We start from the raw sequence: 24,674 nt of genomic DNA on the forward strand, positions 1-24,674 counted from the left end.
CAGTGTTCCCGTATCCTGCTTACTGTATCCTGTAACTGTGTTTGTTCCTGAGCTGAAGCCTAGTGTTGGAGTCATGCCTGTTCCATCTGCCACGCTAAGTGTCATCTGCCATGTCCAGTGTCATCTGCCACGCCAAGCGTCTTCTGTGCCACGAATCATCTGTACCAAAGCGTTTGCTACATCTCGTGTCAGTTTGGACTCTCATACAGGTACTCTTGTGCTAAGACATTTGCATTGACTGTTGTTTGGCCATCTGAAACTCCGCTACTGCGGAGCAGCCTAGTGGGTCCACATACCCCAGAATCGTAACAGTACGCTCAGGCCATGGATCCCGCTGGTCAACCCAAGACGGCGGTCCAGGTGATGCAAACGGACATGTGTGACCTCCGGGCACGCCAGAATCAGCTCCTACAGGCAGTAAATTCAATAATCACCCATTTGGATCATCCTACTGCATCACCTCTGGCCGCTTACGCTATTCCACTGCCTGTTACCCCTCCTGCCTGCCCATGGTCTACAATTTTGCCTCGCTACGACAGAGATCCTAGGGCCCATCTTTTCCCTTCTGATGAGGCCAAGATAGCATTTATTATTTCTCACCTCGCTGGCAAACCGCTGGCATGGGTGAACTCCATCTTGGAACGAGAAGGCCCAGAATTCTCTGATCTACCACTGTTTCTAGAGACTTTCCATACAGTGTTGAGGAACCAAGTCGAACATCCTCTGCAGCTGCCTCACTGTTGACCCTCAAACAATGGGAGTCAACTGTAGGGGAGTACGCCATCTCCTTCTGTACGCTGGCCACGGAATTGGCTTGGAATAATGAGGCCTTAGTGGTGACCTTTTGGCAGGGTCTTGCTCCTCATATTAAGGATGAACTGGCAGCTCTAGTACTTCCTACTTCCTTTGAAGGCGTTAATACTTCTGGAAACCCGGATCAATATGTAGATCCAAGAGCGCACTCGGGAAGTCCATCGGTAGAGGAGACCTTGTCGACTGGCACTAAAATGTAAAATGTCGCTACTACCCTGTCGTACTGCACCTACGGAGGAGCCTATGCAGGTGGATAGACTCCAATTGTCTAACCAGGAATGGCAACGTAGACGCTCAAATGAATTGTGTCTGTAATGTGGCCATAAGGGACAATTCATGCGTCAATGCCCTCAAAAGTCGGCAAACCCCAGCACCTAGGCTTGATTGGAGAGACAATCCTAGGTAAATCCTCCTCTACCACTAAATTCTCTCCCAAACTATCTATTCCTGTGTCAATTATCACCAGTGAAGGATCGCACAATGTGCCTGCTTACTTGGATTACGGAGCGGCTGCAAATTTTATCCAGCATCACCTGGTAGACCGTCTTCACTTGGCCACTGTCCCTCTGGAGAAACCTCTGGCGGTCGCTTCAGTTGATGGACAGCCCCTGCCGGACCCTATTCTGTCCATTACTAGGCCGCTAAGTCTACAAATAGGAGTTCTTCATTCATAGCTAATTGCCTTCTATGTCTTAACTAAAGCTTTTAACCCTCTCCTGCTAGGATTGCCATGGCTACGCCAGCATGCCCCAGTCCTTGATTGGAAATCCGGAGAGGTCCTCCAGTGGGGATCCCGATGTCTGCACCGCTGCCTGCCTGAGGTTCACCCCGTCCTTTCTCCACTACCTCCGTCACTCTCAGGATTGCCCCCACAGTGTGCCAGCTACGCTGATGTCTTCAGCAAGAAGGAGGCAGAGGTTCGTCCTCCTCATCGTCCATATAACTGCCCTATAGAATTGCTCCCTGGAGCCTCACTCCCTCGTGGACGAGTCTACCCTCTTTCCCTGCCTTAAACCTAGGCCATGTCAGCGTATGTCAAGGAGAACCTGTTGAGAGGGTTCATCAGGAGGTCTTCTTCACCTGCTGGAGCCGGATTCTTCTTCGTGGAGAAAAAGGATGGGTCACTCCGACCGTGCATTGATTACCGTGTGTTAAACCAAGTCAAGGTAAAAAACAAGTACCCCCTGCCGCTTATCTCCGAGCTCTTCGACCAGATTCGTGGAGCCAAGGTTTTTACTAACCAGGATCTACGTGGGGCCTATAACCTGATTCGTATACGCAAGGGTGACGAATGGAAAACCACATTTAACACCCGAGACGGTCACTACGAATATCTTGTCATGCCTTTTGGACTGTGTAACGCCCCAGTAGTATTCCAAGAATTCGTGAACTACATCTTCTGTATGTTTGTGTGGTGGTGTATCTGGACAACATCTTCACCTGATCTGACGACGCATTGGAAGCATGTACACCAAGTCTTGTTGCGGCTAAGGGGGAATAAATTATACCTGAAACTGGAGAAGTGCATATTTGAAAAGAGGTCATTGCCCTTCCTGGGATATATTGTCTCCGATCGTGGTCTTCAAATGGATCCAGAAAAGGTGAAGTCCGTTTTGGAGTGGCCTCGTCCTCAGAGTCTCCAAGTTATACAAAAATTTCTTGGATTTGCTCATTTTTATCGTCAGTTCATCCCAACTTTCTTGTCCCTTACCGCTGCCCTCTTAGCTCTTACCAGAAAGGGAGTGAACGCTAAGGACTGGACCACTAAAGGCAGAGTCAGCATTCTCCAACCACAAGAGCGCCTTGACGTCTGCCTCTGTTCTTCATCATCCTGATGTTACGCAACAGTTTTCTGTGGAAGATGATGCCTCTTCCATTGGGGCTGGAGCGCTCCTGTTCCAAAGGATTTCTAAGGGTTAGTCAGTATTTTTCTCCAAACTTTTCTCTCCTGCTGAGTGCAACTACTCCATTGGGGATCGTCAATTACTCGCTGTGAAGTTGGCTTTGGAAGAATGGAGACACCTACTAGAAGGGTCTGCTCACCCTATCATTATCTACACCGATCACAAAATTCTTACATATCTGCAGTCTGTATATCGACTGAACCGTCGTCAGGCTAGATGGTCACTGTTCTTCACCAGATTTTTATTTCTTCTCCACTTCCACCCTGCGGGCAAAAACATTAAAGCCGATGCCCTGTCTCGGTGATTTGAAACTGACGACTCAGAAGGGAAACCTCAACATATTATTGATCCTTCTAGGATTATTGCTGTAAATCCTCTGCAGATCAAGGACATTCCTCCTGGGAATATTTTTGTCTGTCCTGCTGACGGAAAAATAATTTTTCGCTGGGGCCATAATTCCAAACTGGCCGGGCATTCTGGTGCACGCAAGACTCGAGACTTTATTGCTCGGCATTATTGGTGGCCCTTGCTACCTTACAGATGTCTTGGACTTTGTTTCATCATGTGCTAATTGTGCTCTAAACAAGTCCTCTCATTCTAAACCTGCTGGTCTGTTCCAACTTCTGTCAGTGCCTGATGCCCCCTGGCAACACATTGCTATGGACTACACCACTGATCTTCCTCCTTCTGCTGGATGTACTACGATCTGGGTACTAGTGGATCGTTTCTCTAAAATGGCACATTTTATTCCGTTAACAGGCCTCTCCTCAGCTCCTCGTCTGGCAGATCTGTTCATCCAACACATCTTTCGTCTACATGGACTACCTCTTCATATTGTTTCCGACCGGGATGTAAAGTTCAGGTCTAAATTCTGGAGAGCCCTGTCTAATCTTTTGGATGTGAAGCTGGACTTCTCATCTGCCTATCACCCCCAGTCTAACGGTCAGGTGGAAAGGATCGATCAGATAATAGAGAATTATCTCCGTCATTATGTCTCTGTCCAACATGACAATTGGGTACAGCTTCTGCCTTGGGCGGAATTCTCTTACAACAACCATACAGGTGAGTCTACTGCTTCCTCACCGTTCTATATTGTCTACAGTCAGCACCCACGAGTTCCTCTCCCAGTGCCAACTATGTCTCAAGTGCCTGCAGCCAATTCTTCATTCGGGACTTTTCTTCACATCTGGCTGCAAACCAAGTCCGTGATTCTTCAGGCAGTGGATCGCATGAAAGCATATACCGATAGGAAGAGAAGGGTTCCTCCTCGGTTTCTCCCCGGAGTCAAGGTCTGGCTCTCTTCTAGGAACATTTGTCTGAAGATCCCTTCCCACAAATTCGCTCCCAGGTTCCTCGGCCACTTTGAGATGTTACAACAAATAAACCCTGTGTCCTATAAACTTAGGCTGCCTCCTACTTTCGGGATCCCCAACTCGTTCCATATGTCCCTCTTAAAGCCTGTGTTCCTAAACCTCTACAGAAAATCTCCTGGTTCTACAGTTGCTCCCGGAGGTTCTTCTGACGTTTTCAAGGTGAAGGAAATCCTGGACTACAAAAGGGTAGGAGGAAGGACTTTTTATCTGGTGGACTGGAAGGGGTTTGGTCCTAAGGAGAGGTCTTGGTAGCCTGACGAGAACATCAATGCCAAAGCTCTCATCAAGAAGTTCCTCTTGCTCTCCGGACCTAAGAAGAGGGGGCGTAAGGGAGTACTGTTGTGCCCGCAGTTGCAAGCACACGCAGTTGCACTGTTCCCCTGTCTCCACTAGGGTGCGCGTGCTCGTCCCCGGCTTTAAAGGGCCAGCACGCGCACTTGTGAAATGTTCCCTACCCAATCCCCTTTCACCATGGACTATAAAAAGGGCCCTTTCTCTCCTTGCCAGTGTTATTGTTATCTTCCCATGTTAGTTAAGCAAATGGTCCCTTAGTTGTATCCTGTTCCCAGTGTTCCCGTATCCTGCTTCCTGTATCCTATAACTGTGTTTGTTCCTGAGCTGAAGCCTAGTGTTGGAGTAGTGTCTGTTCTATCTGCCACGCTAAGTGTCATCTGCCACATCAAGTGTCATCTGCCATGTTCAGTGTCATGTTCCACGCCAAGCATCATCTGTGCCACGAATCATCTGTGCCAAAGCGTCGGCTGCATCTCGAGTTAGTTTGGACTCTCATACAGGTACTCTTGTGCTAAGACTTTTGCATTGCCTGTTGTTTGACCAGCTGCCACTCCGCTACGGTGGTCCACATACCCCAGAATCGTAACAAGCGGTCACCAGGAATGATTACAAGGATAACCAAGCATTTACCGCCTTCCCTCCTCTTTCCTAGTCCCATGGATTACCACGTATGTATTTCAATGACTTATTGTTCTACAATTTATAATATTTGGACCAAGCAGTTTATTGTCCATGGACATGAGGTTTCCAGGTATGTAACATGTAAGCTGTTTCTTGAGAAAACTGGTGAAAGCCTGATCCTGACTGTTCTCTATATATCAGTGGCATGACCAAACATGACATCAATCCGTGCACTGAATTATTGTAAGAGGTGAATAAAGGACAATAACCGGAGAGGCAGAACCTGTTCTGTATAGAAAGGAAGTCATAATTATACAGAATTTTACAGAAAGGAAATACAAATCCATGAGGCTTCTGTGAAGACTCCGAATGTCACAAAAAAACGCATTGTAGATCTGTACATAACAGTGGACATCCCAGTCAGGGACTGTGAAATGCTGGGTGACAACCCCTATGGGCACTGTGATACATGTCATTAAAGGCTGTCACTCAGCATAAGAATATGTGACCAAGATAACTTTAAACTGGCTGAATTCAAGGCCTCCATAGGATCAATATTCCTGCAAGTCATGCGTCATGCGTTTTCCATCTGCCCCCTCTCTATTGTCTGTAGAATAGCAGGAAGAGAGAACAGAGAGAACACAAAACTGCAGGATCTGACTACACTATCTGGCTTATTTGTAGTCTGTAACCATGGTGACACACTGGTCTGCATAGGAGCTGTATACACAAAACAATAAAAGATTTTTGATAAAAATTTGCAAAGTTGCTTAATTTTATATTTTCTATGTGTTGGTGCAGTATAAAAATTGTTGCAAAATTCTGAATACCCGTGAACATTCAAATAAAATCTTTAAAATATTGTATCTATCTTATTACAGTGGAAGTTCTGGGTGTAGCTGCTGAAGAACCAGATCTGATCCACCATGGATGTACAGAGGGTGGTTGTTATCCAGCGACAGGGAATCTTCTCATTGGACGCGCTCAGAGTCTCACTGCCACTTCTACGTGCGGAATGGAGACCTCCCAGGAGTACTGCATTGTCAGCCATCTTTCGGTACGACAATATTTTCACGAATAGATGTATATTGTACAACTTTGTATGAAAAAAAATATAGGAGGAAAATGTTTTAATTCTGTCTCAGACCCAACCCCATGTCTATATGATGAGTGGACAAGATCGGATCCTAGAGAAAAGTTTTCTTTCAAAAAGGATAATAAGGCCAAATAATAGCAAGTACTCATGTGAATAAACTGTGGGGAGATTGGAATCTATTCCATTGGTTGGAAAATTTTGGGAAAATCCTTGGTCATTAATGGTTGTAGGGTTTAGCACCAGAATGAGGTTTCTTCAGCCAAATGCCCAATAGACGAACTGATTGATGAACAATTTTGTGTTAACTGATTTTCTTCCGGAGATCCAGTCGCTCTAGCAGCTCACTAATTGCCATTCATTTCCAGTTATAATGGCAAATACTAGTCCCGTTTAGATGACCAAGTGACTATAAGGGGTTCTCTGATTTTTACAATCTCCTTTTATTACAAGGGCCTCATGAAAATAAGCTGATCACAGGTTGTCCCGTTGCTAAGATCCTGAGCGATCATCTGTAATCTGCGGGGTAAACCAGCAGCAAGTGTTCAGTTATCCTGCAGTGCCACCACAGGAAAAAATAAGCATTACATGTTTCTCATTAAAATCAATGGCCTGTACATATAATGTACAGACATGCCGGGTCCTCCTGAGGAAGAGATACTCTTTATGGCCACTCTGTGCTCCGACTCAATAATATAGGTCCTAAAGGTTTTTCAAAAATGGCAGATAAACGTGATTAGAAAATTACTTACGTTTCAAATGCCCAATATTAGCAGGCAAAAATATTATGTCTAAGGCCAGCCTAACATCACTGTCTGTTGACCCATAGTTTCCTTCCCAAGGCTCCTGTCCATTATCTCAGTATGAACACACAAACCTTATTATAGTCTCGTCCTTGAAGACAAGTTCTCGGGTTGGCGCTAATCAGAGAGATAACAGAAAAATGCCAAGCTACGAGGAAGGAACCAGGCCAACACATTATCTGAGAAACTGGGCACAGATTCTCAGCCCTAACAATACGGCTTTGTTACTGCAGCCGATACCTGAAGAAAGTCAATGAACGAAGCCACTGGGAAATGTGGTGAGGACTTCACTAGGATCTCTTAGGCTTTATTCAGACGAACGGGAATTACGTCCGTGCAACGCGCGTGTTTTTCACGCTCGTTGCACGGAGCTATAGTAGTCTATGGGGCCGTGCAGACATGTGCGTGATTTTTACTCAGCGTGAGTCCGCTGAAAAAAAGTCACGACATGTCCGTTCTTGTGTTGAAGTCAATGGGTGCGTGAAAACCACGCATGTCGCACGGAAGCACTTCCGTGCGAACAGCGTGATTCGCGCAACAGCTGTCAAAAGGATGAATGAAAACAGAAAAGCACCAGGTGCTTTTCTGTTTACAAACATCCAAATGGAGTGTCATAATGATGCCGGCTGCGCGAAAAGCACGCAGCCGCGCATCATATGATGCTGCCACACGGAGCTGTTAAGTGGCTTTTGCGCGCGCAAAACGCCGCATTTTTGCGTGCGCAAAAACGCCACGCTCGTGTGAATCCAGCCTTACAGTTTCATGATGGCTCATAATAATAATTATAATTGGATGGTATGTTGTTTTATAACAGCTGACTCTAAAACCAGGGATATTACCCATTTCCAATTTGCCTGAGGAAGATATTTTTAAAAGCATTTAGCCACATTTGTTCTCTGAATATCAAATTGTCCCTAACAATGAATATATATACAATTGTAGCAGAGCTGGTTTTGTCAATGTTTATGCAACAGAGTAACTCTTTTTATTTGAGATAATAGATTATATTCAACTGCAGTCATGCAAAACCACAGACACCCAATGGTGATAGCACGACGGCATACACGGAACTGCTACATCTATAGATGCTGATTTTCCCAACACTAAATATTTATACTCTAATAGTGTTAGAAGGGTTAAAATTCCTGGTGTTACATCACCGGGCCCAAGTGAAACAACACACCTGCCTATGACATTTTGGTGCATTCATAGATTTGGAAGTGTTCCCAGATAATCTCACACATTTGCAATGTACATTTCAGTTCCTTTGTGGTAAAACTATTGACATGACGTTAAGACAATGGAACCTTCCCCACACTCCTACCTTGTGCATTGTAAATGATCTGGTGCTTGGTACATAAATCCCTGGATTTGTGGATTGTTCCTGGTTCATGAAAGCTGCAGTCTGTTTTATTACAGACAAATTTATTTTAAAGAGTATATATATATATAATGTTGAGTCACTTTCTAAATACATTACTTATCCTGTACTGATCCTGAGTTACATCCTGTATTATACTCTGGAGCTGCACTCACTATTCTGCTGGTAGAATCACTGTGTACATACATTACTTATCCTGTACTGATCCTGAGTTACATCCTGTATTATACTCCAGAGCTGCACTCACTATTCTGCTGGTCGAGTCAATGTGTACAGTGTCTGGTGTAAAGACAATTCCGAGAATGAAAATCATCCGAGCTGACTTTCTGTAGACACTGAGCAAGCAGGAAATGCTGGGAGATTTATAGTCTGAAGTCGGCAGAATAGTGAGTGCAGCTCTGGAGTATAATACAGGATGTAACTCAGGATCAGTACAGGATAAGTAATGTAATGTATGTACACAGTGACTCCACCAGCAGAACAGTGAATGCAGCTCTGGAGGATAATACAGGATGTAACTCAGGATGAGTACAGGATAAGTAATGTAATGTATGTACACAGTGACTCCACCAGCAGAATAGTGAGTGCAGCTCTGGAGGATAATACAGGATGTAACTCCGGATCAGTACAGGATAAGTAATGTAATGTATGTACACAGTGACTATACCAGCAGAATAGTGAGTGCAGCTCTGGAGGATAATACAGGATGTAACTCCGGATCAGTACAGGATAAGTAATGTAATGTATGTATACAGTGACACCACTAGCAGAATAGTCAGTGCAGCTCTGGAGTATAATACAGGATGTAACTCAGGATCAGTACAGGATAAGGAATATAATGTATGTACACAGTGACTCCACCAGCAGAATAGTGAGTGCAGCTCTGGAGTATAATACAGGATGTAACTCAGGATCAGTACAGGATAAGGAATATAATGTATGTACACAGTGACTCCACCAGCAGAATAGTGAGTGCAGCTCTGGAGTATAATACAGGATGTAACTCAGGATCAGTACAGGATAAGGAATATAATGTATGTACACAGTGACTCAACTTTTTATGTAGATCAATTCTATATGAACAATGGTGGATATTTTAACACTTTTGTATGCAATCTACGTATGTTATGATTTAGATCAGTGGTCTACAACCTGTAGCTCTCCAGTTTTGATGCAACTACAACCCTCAGCATGCCATGAAAGCTTCAACCTCCCATGGCATGCTAGGACTTGTAGTTCCACAACAGCTGGCAACCTGCAGGTGGTAGGCCATTGATTTAAGTGATTATTACATTATAATGCAATACATTAAATTATTATTACAGGAGTCAGAGAAATGCTTTATATGTGACTCACATGTCCCGTACCAAAGGGGAAGCCACAGAATTCAAAATGTGATTTACCTGACAGGAGAAGATGGAGAGGAAAAGACGTGGTGGCAGTCAGAAAACGGTGAGGATTCTAATGCTGGGCCGCCGCATCTGGAATATTTTCTTTTCATGCTATCACTCATATCACACCATACATCTAGCGTGCTGCTCCCAAATACTTTACATGTGCTCATAAATGTTCCCCTTCTTTTAGTCTGCACAGTATTCCACTTGTTACAGCAGCAGTTTGTGCTCCAGAGCTGCTCTTCATATTATAACTGGTGACAGGAAGTTGTAACCATAGACAGCCATTTTGGAGCTGAATCTTCTGGTCACCAGTCACCTTGCAAAAAGTTGCATCAAATGTAATGAGATGGTCATTGCATGGTAGCTGTAGTCCAGTGGTACGATTACCTAGAATACTCACCATGATAAATGCCGGCACGGCATCCTTGGACTTGTAGTTCCACAGCTGTTGGGTAGACAATCACCGTGTGTGCTTCTCCCCAGCTCTTTCGATTTTTCCTTCTACCAACATTAGCCATGTGAATGCTCGAAAATCTGGCGTGACACAGACATCACTTAGCATTGTTACATATTGGCCTTAATTGCACTAAATCTCCCTCTTAAAAGCTCATTTGCATATATTTGCATATAGTTAAACACTTGCCAGCACAGAAGCACAAGACACACAAATAAGATTGAGGAATGAATGAATCATGGCGAGCAGGCGGCCCGCAGTCCCCTGGCCCTCTGCCACGTCTCTTACCCTTTCAGTCACAAGTGTAATTCATAAAAAGAAAAGATCCCGGGGCCAGAATGATAGTAAATTATACAGCGGCAGCAAATCCAGGGCCATTAAAGGGACGCTCCGCTTCAAAAAGTCTATTCAGTGGTTTGTTATTTAAAGCTGATTTGGAAAACTTGGTAACAACCAAGGTAACTGCTATTACAGCTCTCACAGGGGATGTCACCCAGCTTTACCAGACTCCTGAATGGCAAATCTGTCAACTTATGCATCAGAACTAGGCAGGTTTTCTAGGACTTTAGGAAAGATAAGTGACCTCTTGTTTGTGGAGCTGTAATGTTAAGGGGTACTGTGGTTGCCACTGGTATGGGGGTACTCTTGCTGTCACTAATATTATAGTAGTGTGGCTGTCACTTTCAAGGCATCCTATGGCTGTCACTGTTATTGTGGTCCTTTGGCTGTCACCGTTAAGGGATTCTGTGGCTGTCACTGTTATGGGGTCCTGTGGCTGTCACTGTTATGGGGGTCCTGTGGCTGTCACTGTTAAGGGATCTTGTAGCTTTCACTGTTATGGAGGTCCTCTTGCTGTCACTGTTAAGGAATCCTGTGGCTGTCAATGTTATGGGGGTCCTGTGGCTCACTGTTATGAGGGTCCTGGACTGTCACTGTTATGGGGGTCCTGTGGCTATCACTGTTATGGGGGTCGTGTGGCTGTCACTACTAAGGGATGCTGTGGCTGTCACTGTTAAGTAATCCTGTGGCCATCACTGTTATGGGGGTCCTGTGGCTGTCACTGTTATGGGGGGTCCTGTGGCTGTCACTGTTATGGGGGTCCTGTGGCTGTCACTGTGATGGGGGTCCTGTGGCTGTCACTGTGATGGGGGTACTGTGGCTGTCACTGTTAAGGGCTATTGTGGCTGACAACATTATGGGAATCCTGTAGCCGCCACTGTTCTGAGGGCTCTATGACTGTTACGGTTTAGGGGTCCTATGGCCTTGACCGTTATGGGGATCCTGCGGCAGTCTTCATGCTGTGCCTATATGGGGACAGAAAATGACTGTAAATCGCTGAAAAATGGTGTTGTACTTTTTGCAATTGGTAAATTTCAGCATCTGACCTCACTTTACTGCATCCGTGTTGTCCCAGAATTATTGATACCGTGGTAGTCGAGAGAACTTCCCAGAAAATTATTGTGAATTTGGGCACAGTCTGACAAGAAAGGTTCACCAACCGAGGACTCGGCCATCTAGAGAGCTGGGACGGCGGCCATCTTGGTTGTTGCCCAACTTTCCCAGAAACAGATATAACTAAGAAACGGCTGGGTAGAAATCTTATCAATTTGATAGAAGACGATTGAAGGACTTTGTTTAATGGAGATTTTAGGTCATATTGTTCTTGTATCTGTTTCTAGGGGTGGAGGCAGTAAGTGTGCGGCTGGACCTGGAGGCTGAATTTCACTTCACCCATCTAATCCTGAAGTTTAAGGTAAAATCTCATCTCTATGACAACGACATCATTGTATTGAGCATCATGGCAGCCGCCATGTAGATTGCAGCTGTTTTATCCCCACAGGTAACGGTTGTGGGGGCATCAAAGGGTTACAGTGAAATTCCTTTAATCCGGCATTTGATAGTCCAGATATTTTTAATCAGAAGCTTTTTCTGATTAAAAAAAACTAATTTGCAGTATACCTGAAGTGTTCTTGAAGGCTCGCTACCCTTACAAGCGAGGTTTATATACCTTTCTATGACCGTCCGATAATCCAGAATATCTGATAGTCCGGCACCTATCTAGTCACGGTAATGCCAAATGAACAGAATTTTACTGTACTTTTATATATTATTTAGAATATATGTTGGAAATAGGACACATAATGTGCTAAATTTAACTGCCATTCCCTTAAAGGGACCACAACATATTTCATAATAATTTCCTGCTATTCTCTAGACGTTCCGACCTGCCGCCATGTTGGTAGAAAGGTCTGCAGATTTTGGCCGCACCTGGAAAGTTTACCGTTACTTTTCATATAACTGCACCAAGATGTTCCCCGGTGTGTCGGTCCACGCTCTCCAGAAGATTGATGATGTCATCTGCGATCAGCGATACTCAGACATTGAGCCATCCACTGAAGGAGAGGTCAGTATGGGGCTATGACCCTGGGGGTATTAATATTGTCTTGTATTTTGATTAGATGTTCAATTTTAACCCTGAATCCTTCCCCTTTGCAGGTGATTTTTAAAGTTCTGGATCCCAGCATTAAAGTGGAAGATCCCTATAGCGTGGAGATTCAAGGTATGTAATATCGGAGCGCTGTGATGGTGGTGGAGTGTGGTCCGACTAACTCTAGAGGGGGAGCTAACAGCAATGAAGATGCCAGATGGTCAGTCCAAGGAGGACTGGTCCCCAGAAGTCCCATCTTGTGCTTTGTAGAGCTCAATTACTCAATTTCCCCAGTTTACCCTTAAATCAAAACTTTATCTAGAAATATGTCCCTCAGATGTCCTCTTTAAGGGTTATTAAAGTGGTTGCCCAGGATTAGAAAAACATGGCTGTTTTTTTTCCAAAAACAGCGCCACACCTGTCCACAGGTTGTGTGCGGTATTGCAGCTCAGCCCATCCATTTTAATAGAGCTAAGCTTCAATACCAGACTCAACCCATGGACAGGTGTGGCGCACTTTTTTAAAGTGTGGAAAACTGGAACCCATGTGCCAGTACTGGTGGTCACCCAACACCCGATACCCATGTAGGAGACTGGGATATCTCAGAAATGACTTCATAGAATATTAAAAGACTCGGTAACTTGTCTTCCCAGGAGTATCTCTAACCTCTCCTGACATGTCTGTTTTAGTAAGTACTTAAATTCCCCATAAAATAATTCTGTTTCTCTTCTTAGAACTCTGCTTTGTGCCGTACCTCTGTTATTCCTCCTGGAAATGTATGAATAAATTGACAACTGGCCGTTACTATTCCCCTTGTCGGTGGGTCGTATCCCTACACATTCTGATATTGTCCAATTAGTGCTGACAAGGTCACACTATGTAAGGACAAACCCTATTGACAAGGGGAATGATAACACCCAGTTGTCAATTTATTCATACATTTCCAGGAGGAATAACAGAGGCATAAAGCAGAGTTCTAAGAAAAGATGCTCCAGAATTGTTATTTAATGGGGAATACAAGTATTTGTTAAAACAGACATGTCAGGGAAACCTACAGGTCCTCTTTAACTGTTTATCTTGTGTTTCATATGAGTTGATGGATTCTTCCTCAGTCGTTCTTTGATAGCAGATTTATCGTTTTTGTTCAGAACTTCTCCAGATTACCAATTTGAGGATAAACTTCACCAAACTGCACACATTGGGAGATAATCTGTTGGATCAGCGGGCAGAGGTCTTGCAAAAATACTACTACTCGGTGTATGAGCTGGTGGTCCGCGGGAGCTGCTTCTGCTATGGCCACGCCTCAGAGTGTTCTCCTGTAGAAGGCATTGAAGGAGGAGTGGAGGGAATGGTAAATATAACGCCTCCTAATGGTGAATATCTACAGTCAACCATAGGAACAGTAACAGAAGTCTAAATAATACTAGGAGCACATGGGGTAAACTCTGTAGTTGCATAAATCCCAAATCCCCTGTGTCTCTTCACACATCCATAGAATTAAATAATATTATCTTTTCTACTTGCAGTCACCACTAGGGGGAGAAGTGGAGTTTACTGCATACAGATTTATCATTAACTTCAATGTATAACTCTGTATACAAAAAGTTCCAACTCTCCCCCTTAAATCTATGGCTGCTTAAAAAAGGGCAGAGGGAAACGGCAGACTTATTTTGAGGTCTATATTAAATTCTAATGGGCTTCCTGGAGGATCACAAGCCCTAAAAGTAATCCATCTATGCTTGTCTGATAATAAAGAATGATTGATAATCTGGTGGAAGGAATGACCCTCTGTCCTCTTAACAGATCCATGGTCGATGTGTATGTAAACATCATACAACAGGCCTGAACTGCGAGCACTGCCAGGATTTCCACCACGATCTTCCATGGAGACCAGCAGAACACAACAACCCTCACTCCTGCAAACGTAAGTTGCCCGATGGACTTTGTGACCACCAGCTATAGAGTATGGCACCATATATACACAATGGATGACTGTTGAGTTTGCTTTCTTGTAGAATGTAACTGTAACAACCACTCCAGGAAGTGCCACTTTGACATGGCGGTGTACCTAGCCACCGGAGAGGTAAGTGGCGGAGTGTGCGATGACTGCCACCATAACACCATGGGGCGCCATTGTGAGCAATGCAAGCCTTTCTACTACCTGAACCCCTGGTCAGATATCCGGGCTGAGACCGCCTGCATCCGTGAGTCAACATTCTCCTTCTGTGAATTATTGTGTTGATGTCAGGCAGAGGTCTTCAACCGCTCTTCGAACTACCATTCCCAGCCTGGTTCTAAGGACCTGCTGGGAGTTGCACTTCATCAACAGCTCAGAAGCCGCTGATTGAAGACCTCTGATGACCGTAGACAAGTATTAAAGAATGGACTTTCCTTCTGCAGCTTGTGACTGTGACCCGGTGGGTTCTTTGGACGGAGGCGTCTGTGATAGTCACACAAATGTCAACCTGGGGATGATTGCTGGACAATGTCGTTGTAAGGAAAACGTGAAGGGGGAACGTTGCGACAGCTGCAAAGAGAACTTCTATGGACTCAGCAAAAATGACCCTGAGGGCTGTCAACGTAAGGAATAATACCCATTATAGTATCCAAATGTAAGAATCCCACCCATAATGGTCTTTATGGGCCGCCGGATTTTTAGGCATAACTTAAATCTTATAGTACTGGTCCTCTCATATGGGGCACAGGGAACTTTTGGGCAGTCCCCAGGGCCTGGCTCTGACGGTAACCTCTGCAGCCCATACACATTCAGTTCTGGCCAGGGGCGGAGTAGGCGGCATATACAGAAAAGCAGGGGCATAGCAAAAAATAAAAAAGGGACCCCCGCCACCACATCTGGAAACAGGAGGGTCTAGCACTTGTTTGTTCTACTCCCTTCTCCATTTGGGATGGTGTCCGTAAGACCTCGGCCCTTGCCTCTTAAAGGGCCCCATAGCAGCCATAGTTTCTATGGCATGTACGCCGTTGCCTTGTCTTCCTTCCCTTTAATTATTTCTGATTGGCCTCTTGTCCTGTCCTATCCCAGCATGTAGATGTGACCCCCGGGGGATTATTGCGGGAAGCACACCATGTGACCAGATTAGCGGCGACTGTTACTGTAAACGCTTTGTGACGGGACGATACTGTAACCAGTGTCTGGTGAGTGGGCTGCGTACTTTATGATCTTTATAAAGATTCACGCATGCAACTTTTTGTTTTAACTTTTTTTATTTCATATTTGGTAACAGCCTGAGTTTTGGGGTCTCAGCTACGACGTTATGGGCTGCCGCCCTTGTGATTGCGATTTTGGCGGCGCGTACAATAGTGGGTGAGTCTTTATTTTTTCACCCATTAATTGCCAAACTTACAATGAACACAAACTAATAGTGAAGCATCTCTCCGTACAGGTGCTCCTTTGAAGATGGTCAGTGCGTGTGTCGTTCCAACATCATAGGTCGGCAGTGTGACGACGTACAGCCCGGCTATTTCTGCATGCCTCTGGATTATTATACATATGAAGCAGAGAATGCGAAAGGGCTTTCACCTACAGACCCACAAACACCGGTATGTTAGTAGTAGAAGTCTATCTGACTGGCAAGGGCATTTTTCATGTAGGGAATGACACAAGGAGATATGACTCAGGGGTAAGGACCCATTTTGAGATGCCATATGGCTAATAGGGCAAAGGTCCTTTTAAAGGATGGGGTAGGAAGGTATTTAATGGACATTGTTCCAATAGTTCAACTGTAATAGAAAAATGTTCCACTAATATGCTTTGTGTGCCATTCCCACCATCCATGAGTATAACGTTAAAATCAGACCTTGAACACCATTTTGCTTTTTTTTAAATCTAAATAAGTCCAAAATTCTGTGCTCATTAGTTTCCTAATATATTTTATAATAGTCGGGGGTTTGTTTTTGTGATACAGAGCTCTAAATCCCCTTCACTGACATAGCTCTAAAATACAACTCTGTCTGCCTGCAGTCCCCACTAGAGGGAGCTCAGGAGCTTACTGCATACTGTTTATATATATATAACACTGTAGTAAGCTCGTAAGCTCCCCCTAGTGGTGACTGAGGGTAGTGAGTATTTTATTATTTAGCTTTACGTCTGCAGGGTATAAAATGGAGCCCTGACCATTATTAAGATATATAAGAATTTAAAGACAGGTGAACATTCACTTTAAGAAACTAAAACACTATACATATGCATATAAGACATAACTATTACTGTGGGCTCCGAAACACAAAAGTACAATAGAAAATGGCACTATTGTTTTTGGTTTATCGCGATCATCCTTCTAAATTACCAGCTATGCCGCGTTGGCAGCTTAAATTTATCTCACCATCCGATTAGTGAGATGGAGAAATTTCACCTGCCCTGGATTCCTAAAAGAGCCATTGTTAGAGGAAAGAAACGTGACTAAATAGGTGGACGGCTGCCAGGGACCGTACCTTTCCTCCTGCCCTCTGTGCCCCATTTAAATTCCTCAGGCTCGATATTACCTTTGATTACATGCTAGAATCCCTGCATTCCTAGGCCTCATATATATGCTGTAATTGTGAGTCTACGTTCTGCTGTCTGCGTACCAGCTGTGCACTAATCCTCTATGTTTCTTCTAAGATCCAGGGTTTTGTCTGGGCACATGTCTATACTGCGCAGGTATTGGGCCTGTTTGTTCTAGTTGGGGGTTTTGATTTCAGAATAACATGTCTCCCTGAGTTCAAACAGAGGAGTTGAGTGTGAAAAAATTCACAGAAATCACACGTTTTAGGCCAAAAGTCCAATGCGGTTTTGGCTGCAGTAGCTCTGCATATTTTTTGGCTGTCCAGGATCAGAAAAAAATTATCGCTTTTTTTTTTCTTTCCAGAAATAGCGCCTCTATAGGCTGTGTCTGGTATTGCAGCTTATCTCCATTCAATTGAATACTGCAATACCAGAAACAGCTTATGGACAGAAAGGGGTTCCTGGGGATATATGTTCATTATTAACTCTATGATGGCTCTATACAGATAGTTTTATAAGTCAGACATGTTCATAACTTATATGTACTGTAGGGCAACCCCAAACCAGAAGCTCCTACGGACTGCGTGGAATACTACAATGGCATTCAGAATGGAAAGAAAGTTAGACTACGCCGCCATCGGAGGACCATCCGTGTTCTCCAGCAGAGGTCGTCTCACCGCAGAGCTCGCCAGCTACAGCAGAAGGTACGACCATTCATATCCTGTGCTGGAATATGATGGTGCCAACCTTACAATCCCAGAAACAGAAATTTAAAGCACCACTCTAGGAAAACGAATATAGTGTCATGCCTAGTGCAGGGCCTAAGGGGGCGGTGCATGACACAAAAAGGGAAGTCAGGCACCGCCCCTTCAGGCCCTGCACTAGGTATAACACAATGTATTTGTTATTTTCTGGATCGTCCAAGATAAGTAATGCAATGTACAAAGTGACTCAATTTATGATGTAGAATAATACTATATGTAAACTATAATGGTGTCCAAAGGTGGGCGTACCTTTAAGAATGTAGCTAATACTGCATTAAATATAACACTATGATCCCCATATCCTGCAGTGTATGCCCCTTTAAAGCGACCCTCCGGTCTCAGGACAAAATTATAAGTGTTATGGGGTAATATTACCTGGTGCCCTCCAGTTGTGCCCCTCTGCCGTGGATCCGCCGTTTCTAAGACACTCCCACTGTTCACGGATTGGACAGAACTGTTCACGTGAGCTGCTCTGGCCAATCTGAGAACAGGGGGAGTGTCTCAGACTTGTAGCCTAAGAAGCGTTGCAGCCATTTTTAGGACAACACAGAGGGGACCCTAAAACGGCGGATCCACAGCAGATGGGCACAACTGGAGGGCACCAGGTAATATTACTCCATATTCCCCATCATATTTAAAATGTTGTCCCGGGACCGCATGGTCGCTTTAATGACCAACATCCCAAAATGATTGTAACTCTGTTGAATCAGGGATAAATTAACCTATGTGTGGCCAGCTTTAGGCTACGGCTACCTACTTGAAAACGTGTTTATGAGATGCCTGCAGGATGCGTCCGGCGGGTGATTCCAGTGGCCCAACTTCCTTTGGCTGGACAAGTTACGGTACGAGTATGTTCACACAGGGTGGCTAGGCTGCGTAATAGCACACAGCGTCTCCGCCCTGGGTGCTGCGGGCCACTCCAGCTAAAAAACCGCACCAAATTGTGATGCAGTTTTTCGGCCAGAATATTCGCTGTGAAAAACGCATCCACTAGGCCTCTCAATGCATTCCTATGGGAGGTGGGGCTGCCCAATGGTACATGCCACATCCCATCACATGGCACATGAAGTTCTTTATATCGGTGGTATAAAGAACTTGTTCACGCTATGGTGATTTCGTCTTGAGACGCAGCGTGAAATCGTCAGCCAGGTGTTCAGCCAACGCCTCGATCTAATTGCCTGTAAATCCTCCGCGTCTTATTTACACAGAATATCAGACAGTTCTAAGCTTATGTCAGGAGGCAATGCCATCATCTCCACTCTGATAGAAATCCATCCCCCATTCATGTCACCTGCAGCCAGACACAGAGGTAATCCGCCGCGAACACTCGCCAGATCACATGATCACCTGGACTGGACCCGGGTTTGCCAGAGTCAGAGATGGAGCCGGTCTCTTGTTTCACGTTGACAACATCCCGTACCCGATGGACTTCGACATCATGATTCGATACGAGCCTGAGGTATTGTCAAAAAAATCACACAATTGGGAAGAGCTTTCTCCTGTGCTCATTGTCGCCCCCTGCTGGGTATTGCCCTTTGTATGAGCTGCCAAGAAGAGTGGGGGAAGGGAAGTGACAACTGCTCTGTGCACATTTCTGTGTCCCAAACGTGGTTGTCACTTTTCACGCTCTTTGCACTTTATGCAACGGCCTTACAAACTTCATATACTTCTCTGCAAGAATACTGCCCCCTATGGATAAAGGAGTGACCAGGGGAATTTTAATATCTGAATGAATCTATTCATTAACAAATTTATTACTAACGTGTCTACCCATTCATGGCAGCTGTAATGGTGGGTGACGAGGCTCCTGTGTCTATTAGAGAAATCAAAATATTGCATTCCCATTGTCCCCCGCCATATTATAGGAAACATGGCACCTACACAGTTTGCGTAGTAAGTCATTTTGTCCAAAACTGAATGGAGAGCCGCTCAAAAATTAATTAATGTCTACCAGGCATAACCATTAGAAACTAGCCTGTCTGGAAAAGTAAAGCTGCAGTATAAAGCACAGGGGAGGGACATTGTAGAATCCTGAGCCTCTGATGAGACATGAGATGGATCTTAGACCGCCTCTGACTCCAATATACAACGTATCTTAGCATTTAGTCACTGATCCTAGCTCTGACCAAATGGAGAAGAGCTAAAAAACAGACAGAGCCATGGGACACGTCTCCTGTCATTTTCTCAATAAGACGTCAAGTAAGGATCTAAAATATGTGAATTCTACAGTAACAAAGGGTTAATTCTTATGCATTTTTATGTTTTTTTCTGAAGTCTGCCGAGGACTGGGAAGCCATTGTCAGCGTGACGTCACAGACATTACCCATGAGCCCGCGCTGCGGAAACGTCCTACCTTTTGAGCAACTGTACAAGGAAAAATTGCCCCATTCTGAAAGGTAAGATATTCAAACCAAAATATGAGGATATATATGTCAAGTCCTATATATAATAAATAAAAATTAAGAATTTGGATGCCATCACCAATTCCATGGTACCATAGTAGGACCCCCTGAAATGCCCATGTTCTTGCAGACTATAACATAAGCCTACCTTCTACATATAACCTTCCCTGTCCTTCTGACCTGGTATTATTGCCATTCGTACAGTAGAAAGTAGCTGTCTCTGATAATAGAGAATGGAGCGGCTGTCAAATAACAGCTGCTTTGTTGTCACCATAGTGATCACGGAGATAAGTCATGTGGTCAGCCTAAACCCATGCAAAACCAGAGACACACTGGGGTAATAATCCCTGGAACTAAACCTAACAGACACAAAAAACTGGGGCACAGACCTCGGAAACTCTCTTAAAAAGAGCTGCAGTCTGTGAAAATCTATACAGAACGTCCTATTTGCATCCTTGTTTATATAGTCACTGTCTCTTTAAAACAGGCCATGAGTTACAGGGGATTCCCGAAATCTGCAACTTTCTAATATACTATGTGTTTCAGTTCCCACCATTAACATATCTGCTTGCTGTCAGTGAATGGAAACAGCTAAGCAACATACTTTTTTTTCTTTATACCCAGGTATATTGTCCTACCCAAACCCTTCTGCTTTGAATCAAACAACCAGTATGAAATAACCATCCGCTTCCAGCGGCTTGAAGCTACGAATCGGCATCCTGCGAATTTTATCCTCATTGACTCGGTAATCCTACAGTACACTCTGTATATTGGGAAAAAATTCTGTGGCCATTTACTCAGACTGGTACAAATCTATATTCTATTCACTGCATATTATTCAAACGTTGTGAAAATATTTAAGGGGGTGGAAGAAGTAAATAAAATGTCTGGTCAGGGCCAGTCTACCCGAGCGGGAGCCGTATATATAAGTGGCCCTCTGCTCTGGTTTGACGGGAGGGTCCCAAGTGGGGCCTCTATGGTGTCCATATGCCCTAATAGAGCATGGCGGCAGGGGTTGTCCTAAGTGGACAACCATCCCTCTTTAAAGGGATACGCTCACCGAGACAACCTCTGTCTGACCATGCTCTTCCCCTGCCGCGGCCATAGCTGTAATTTCAGAGCTCTGCTGGTTTCCTGTCACCAGAGAGCAGTGCATTGTGGGAGTTCAGATGACAGTTACACGGTTATAACTAAGCTGGTAACTGACAACAGAGTGGTGATAACTGTAGACTGTTTCCAATGGCAACCAATATAATTTTGAATGCTGCTGTGGATCTAACTGGAGTATGAGATCTGATGTAAATCCAATCATTCCAAGCATGGAGGTAGGTGGATCAAGCAGTCGCTGCACGCTGTAATATACAATGTCTTCTACCAAAACACACAAGTGTCTGTGACAACCGGAGATATCCCCCACCGCCACCTTCCGTGTGATCACGCCTGAGCTGCACTCACTGGCGTCTGATTTACACCATCAAAGAGAAGCAAAAACAATATCATTTCTTCCGCTCGGATAAACTGAGAGATAAAGAGGTTTCCCACGATAACAGAGAGAAGGCCGCCCCAGAATCGGGACCGTCACCAGCGTCCGGGGAAGGCAGATCTAACAATCAGTAAAAGGATTATATTTACGCTTATTATCAAATGTTTTTATGGTTCTAGTCCAGGCTCAACTTTTTAAAAAATGTTTTTAGAGATTTTATTTTTTTTTTTAAATGTGACTCTGATGAGCTATATACTGTATACAAATGTCTCTGGGCAGGGATGGACAGAGACTGCCCTGTGCCCCCAGGGTGGTACTACATGCCTTCGAAGTCTTGAAACCTATAAGAATTCGGTCTAAACCGCCACAAAAAGAGTGAATGATGGCGGTCTGAACATTGATCCAGAGAAAGGGGGCGTCCGGTCCCCTGTTTTCAGCGGAGGGCTGGATCATGCACGGTGACTGTCCATAGATGCCTACCACTCACACATTTCTGACATCCTATCTAATCTATTGGTAATGTCTGGGACACTTGTTAAAGGGTTTATTCAGGATTAGAAATACATGGCGGTTTCCTATCAAAAATAGCGCCACACCTGTCGACAGGTTGTGTGAGGTATTGCAGCTCGGCCTCATTCACTTTTAAGGAGTTGAGCAGCACACACACAACCTATAGACTGGTGTGTTGCAGTTTCTGGAAGAAAGCAGCCATGTTTTTCAATCCTGTAAAACTCTTTTAGGCTACATGCACACGTTGCGTATTTTGCTTCGGAAAATACGCACCAAAACCCCAGCAATACGCAGGAAATACGCAGGTAAAAACCGCACCTAATCTTTCATTTTTCGCTGCGGTTTTTACTCTTTGATGCGTTTTTCGGCGTGTTTTTATGCTGCGGTTTTTGGTGCGATTTTCCTCAGCACTAGACAGATACAATTCGCAAGATAAATTGACATGCTGCAGATTTTAAAATTCTCACCACAGGTCAATTTATGCGCAGGAAAAATACAGCAGCGTGTACTTGACATTTCCTGGAATCTTATTGACTATGCTGGTTCTGTATTACGCTGTGGTTTTGCCGCACGCAAATATGCGCGGCAAAACGTAATACGCATCGATTCGTGTGCATTGACCCCAAAGGGGTTCTCTACCTAAATATATATTTTTAAAAATCTGATTAATAAGGCAGGCTGAGATGCTAAATGATATAGTGTGACTACTGCCGGGCGACTTTTCTCCTCTGCCGTCAGCACATTGCCAATCCAGTTTTGAGTTATTGGAGATGGATTGGTTGCCATATACAATATACCGAGTTTCATTTTTTACTATAAAATACATTTAAAGGGGTTCTCAACTTTGAACAAAGCTTTGTTAAAAGGGTTCCCCAACCATAAACTGGAAATCAGCTGTGATCTGTGGCAGAACCTGGCAACAAGTGTTCAATTTCCCTGCAGCGCCACCACAGGAAAAATGAAGCATTGCAGCAGTTTGCACTAAAATCAATGGGCTGTTCATGTAATGCATGGACGAGCCAAGTCCTCCTGAACAAGTGACACTCTTTCTTTGAAGTTGCCCTTTCCTCGTGTGGATGAGAGTCCTGCAAGGGGTACCCCCACTAATAGAGTATTTAAATATAGTCTTTCCAAACCAAATAACCCCTTTAAAATGGTTCTGCTTCAAGTAGATTTAAGCCCTATTAATTGTCTGTTTACAGATATAAAGCCATATATTGTAGCTGTCCAATTCACTTAGCACCTAAATGTAACACTCACCAAGAAATAAATGAATGACCATTAATGAAATCCAGATAATTATGAGGCCAAAAAATATTATAGAATGATATTAATACAGCAAAACACTGCCACCATCTGGGGAGCACTAGTACTACAGATGAAATTCTGCACGCATGTTTACCGAGTAGGGATACATTTTACTAAGATTTCAAGGTTATAAACCATCAATGCGCTTCTGTAATTGTGTGTGTGTATATATATATATGGAATTTATTAACTTTTTCACGCCAGCTTTATGGCGGAGAAAAGTGGCAAACGGCATAAAAGTCGCATATTTCAAAAAAAATTCAACTTTTGTGTCGTTTGCGGCAGAAAACTGGGGTAGAAAAGTTAATAAATTCCCCCCATGATCTTACAGAGGGCCTGTCACCTCACCTGACATGATTGTTTTAGTAAATTATTGTATTCCTCATAAAATAGGAATTCTGGAGCATCTTTTCTTAGAGCTCTACGTTGTGCCATTCCTCTGTTATTCCTCCTAGAAATGTATGAACAAATTGACAACTGGGTGTTACCAGTTGGGGGTGTGTCCCTACACAAACAGACAATATCCAATCAGTGCTGACAGTGAGACTGTGTAGCAACACGCCCCTTTGGCTAGTCGAATGGCAAAGCCCAGTTTTGAATTTATCCACAAATTTCTAGGAGGAGTAACAGAGGAATGTCTTGATATTTTAAAAAAATCTTGAGGCTTTTATCGCCCTTATAAATTTATATCAGTGGTCGCCAACCATTGGCTCTCCAGCTGCGGGAAAACTACAACTCCCAGCATGTCTGGGCATGCAGGGAGTTATAGATTCACAGCAGCTAGACTTATTTTTTTTCTGGATTTTCTTCTGTATTGTTTGGTAATTACCAATAAGTATCTTTGTCTTAGAATATTTCTGTAGACATTTGTTAAATAATATATTATTAGTATTGAATCCGCCTTCAAAATGTCATAGATGTTACCCATGTGTCCTACAGCTTGTCCTGCTGCCAAAGTTCTCCGAATTGCCTGGTTTCCATGGAAACGACCCCGTATCTGTGCACCACCGAGAGGAGATGGAAAACTACAGGTGTCTGGAGTCCTTCAAGATGGCTACAATGCCGAACCTGGCAGAAATGTGCGTGAAGTTGATCTGCAGCATCTCGGCAATCATCCATGATGGAGCATTATGTGAGTCATA

The 24,674-nt window shown here is 44.1% G+C and overlaps 1 protein-coding gene across 1 annotated transcript in view; it reads left to right on the forward strand.

Moving 5' to 3' along the window:
* Window positions 1-24,674, forward strand: part of LOC142656799 (laminin subunit beta-1-like) — a 72,479-nt gene that overhangs the window by 27,914 nt on the left and 19,891 nt on the right. The window contains exons 3-19 of the mRNA XM_075831712.1: window positions 5,887-6,062; window positions 9,608-9,734; window positions 11,813-11,886; window positions 12,349-12,537; window positions 12,630-12,693; window positions 13,710-13,912; window positions 14,365-14,485; window positions 14,577-14,765; window positions 14,962-15,141; window positions 15,605-15,717; window positions 15,807-15,886; window positions 15,966-16,122; window positions 17,617-17,769; window positions 19,127-19,288; window positions 20,104-20,225; window positions 20,856-20,976; window positions 24,472-24,664. Coding sequence (XP_075687827.1) covers window positions 5,887-6,062; window positions 9,608-9,734; window positions 11,813-11,886; window positions 12,349-12,537; window positions 12,630-12,693; window positions 13,710-13,912; window positions 14,365-14,485; window positions 14,577-14,765; window positions 14,962-15,141; window positions 15,605-15,717; window positions 15,807-15,886; window positions 15,966-16,122; window positions 17,617-17,769; window positions 19,127-19,288; window positions 20,104-20,225; window positions 20,856-20,976; window positions 24,472-24,664 — 2,424 coding nt within the window. The remainder of the gene's footprint in view (window positions 1-5,886; window positions 6,063-9,607; window positions 9,735-11,812; window positions 11,887-12,348; window positions 12,538-12,629; window positions 12,694-13,709; window positions 13,913-14,364; window positions 14,486-14,576; window positions 14,766-14,961; window positions 15,142-15,604; window positions 15,718-15,806; window positions 15,887-15,965; window positions 16,123-17,616; window positions 17,770-19,126; window positions 19,289-20,103; window positions 20,226-20,855; window positions 20,977-24,471; window positions 24,665-24,674) is intronic.

The sequence above is a fragment of the Rhinoderma darwinii genome, chromosome 7, assembly GCF_050947455.1.
Source record: "Rhinoderma darwinii isolate aRhiDar2 chromosome 7, aRhiDar2.hap1, whole genome shotgun sequence".
Lineage (NCBI taxonomy): Eukaryota > Metazoa > Chordata > Amphibia > Anura > Rhinodermatidae > Rhinoderma > Rhinoderma darwinii.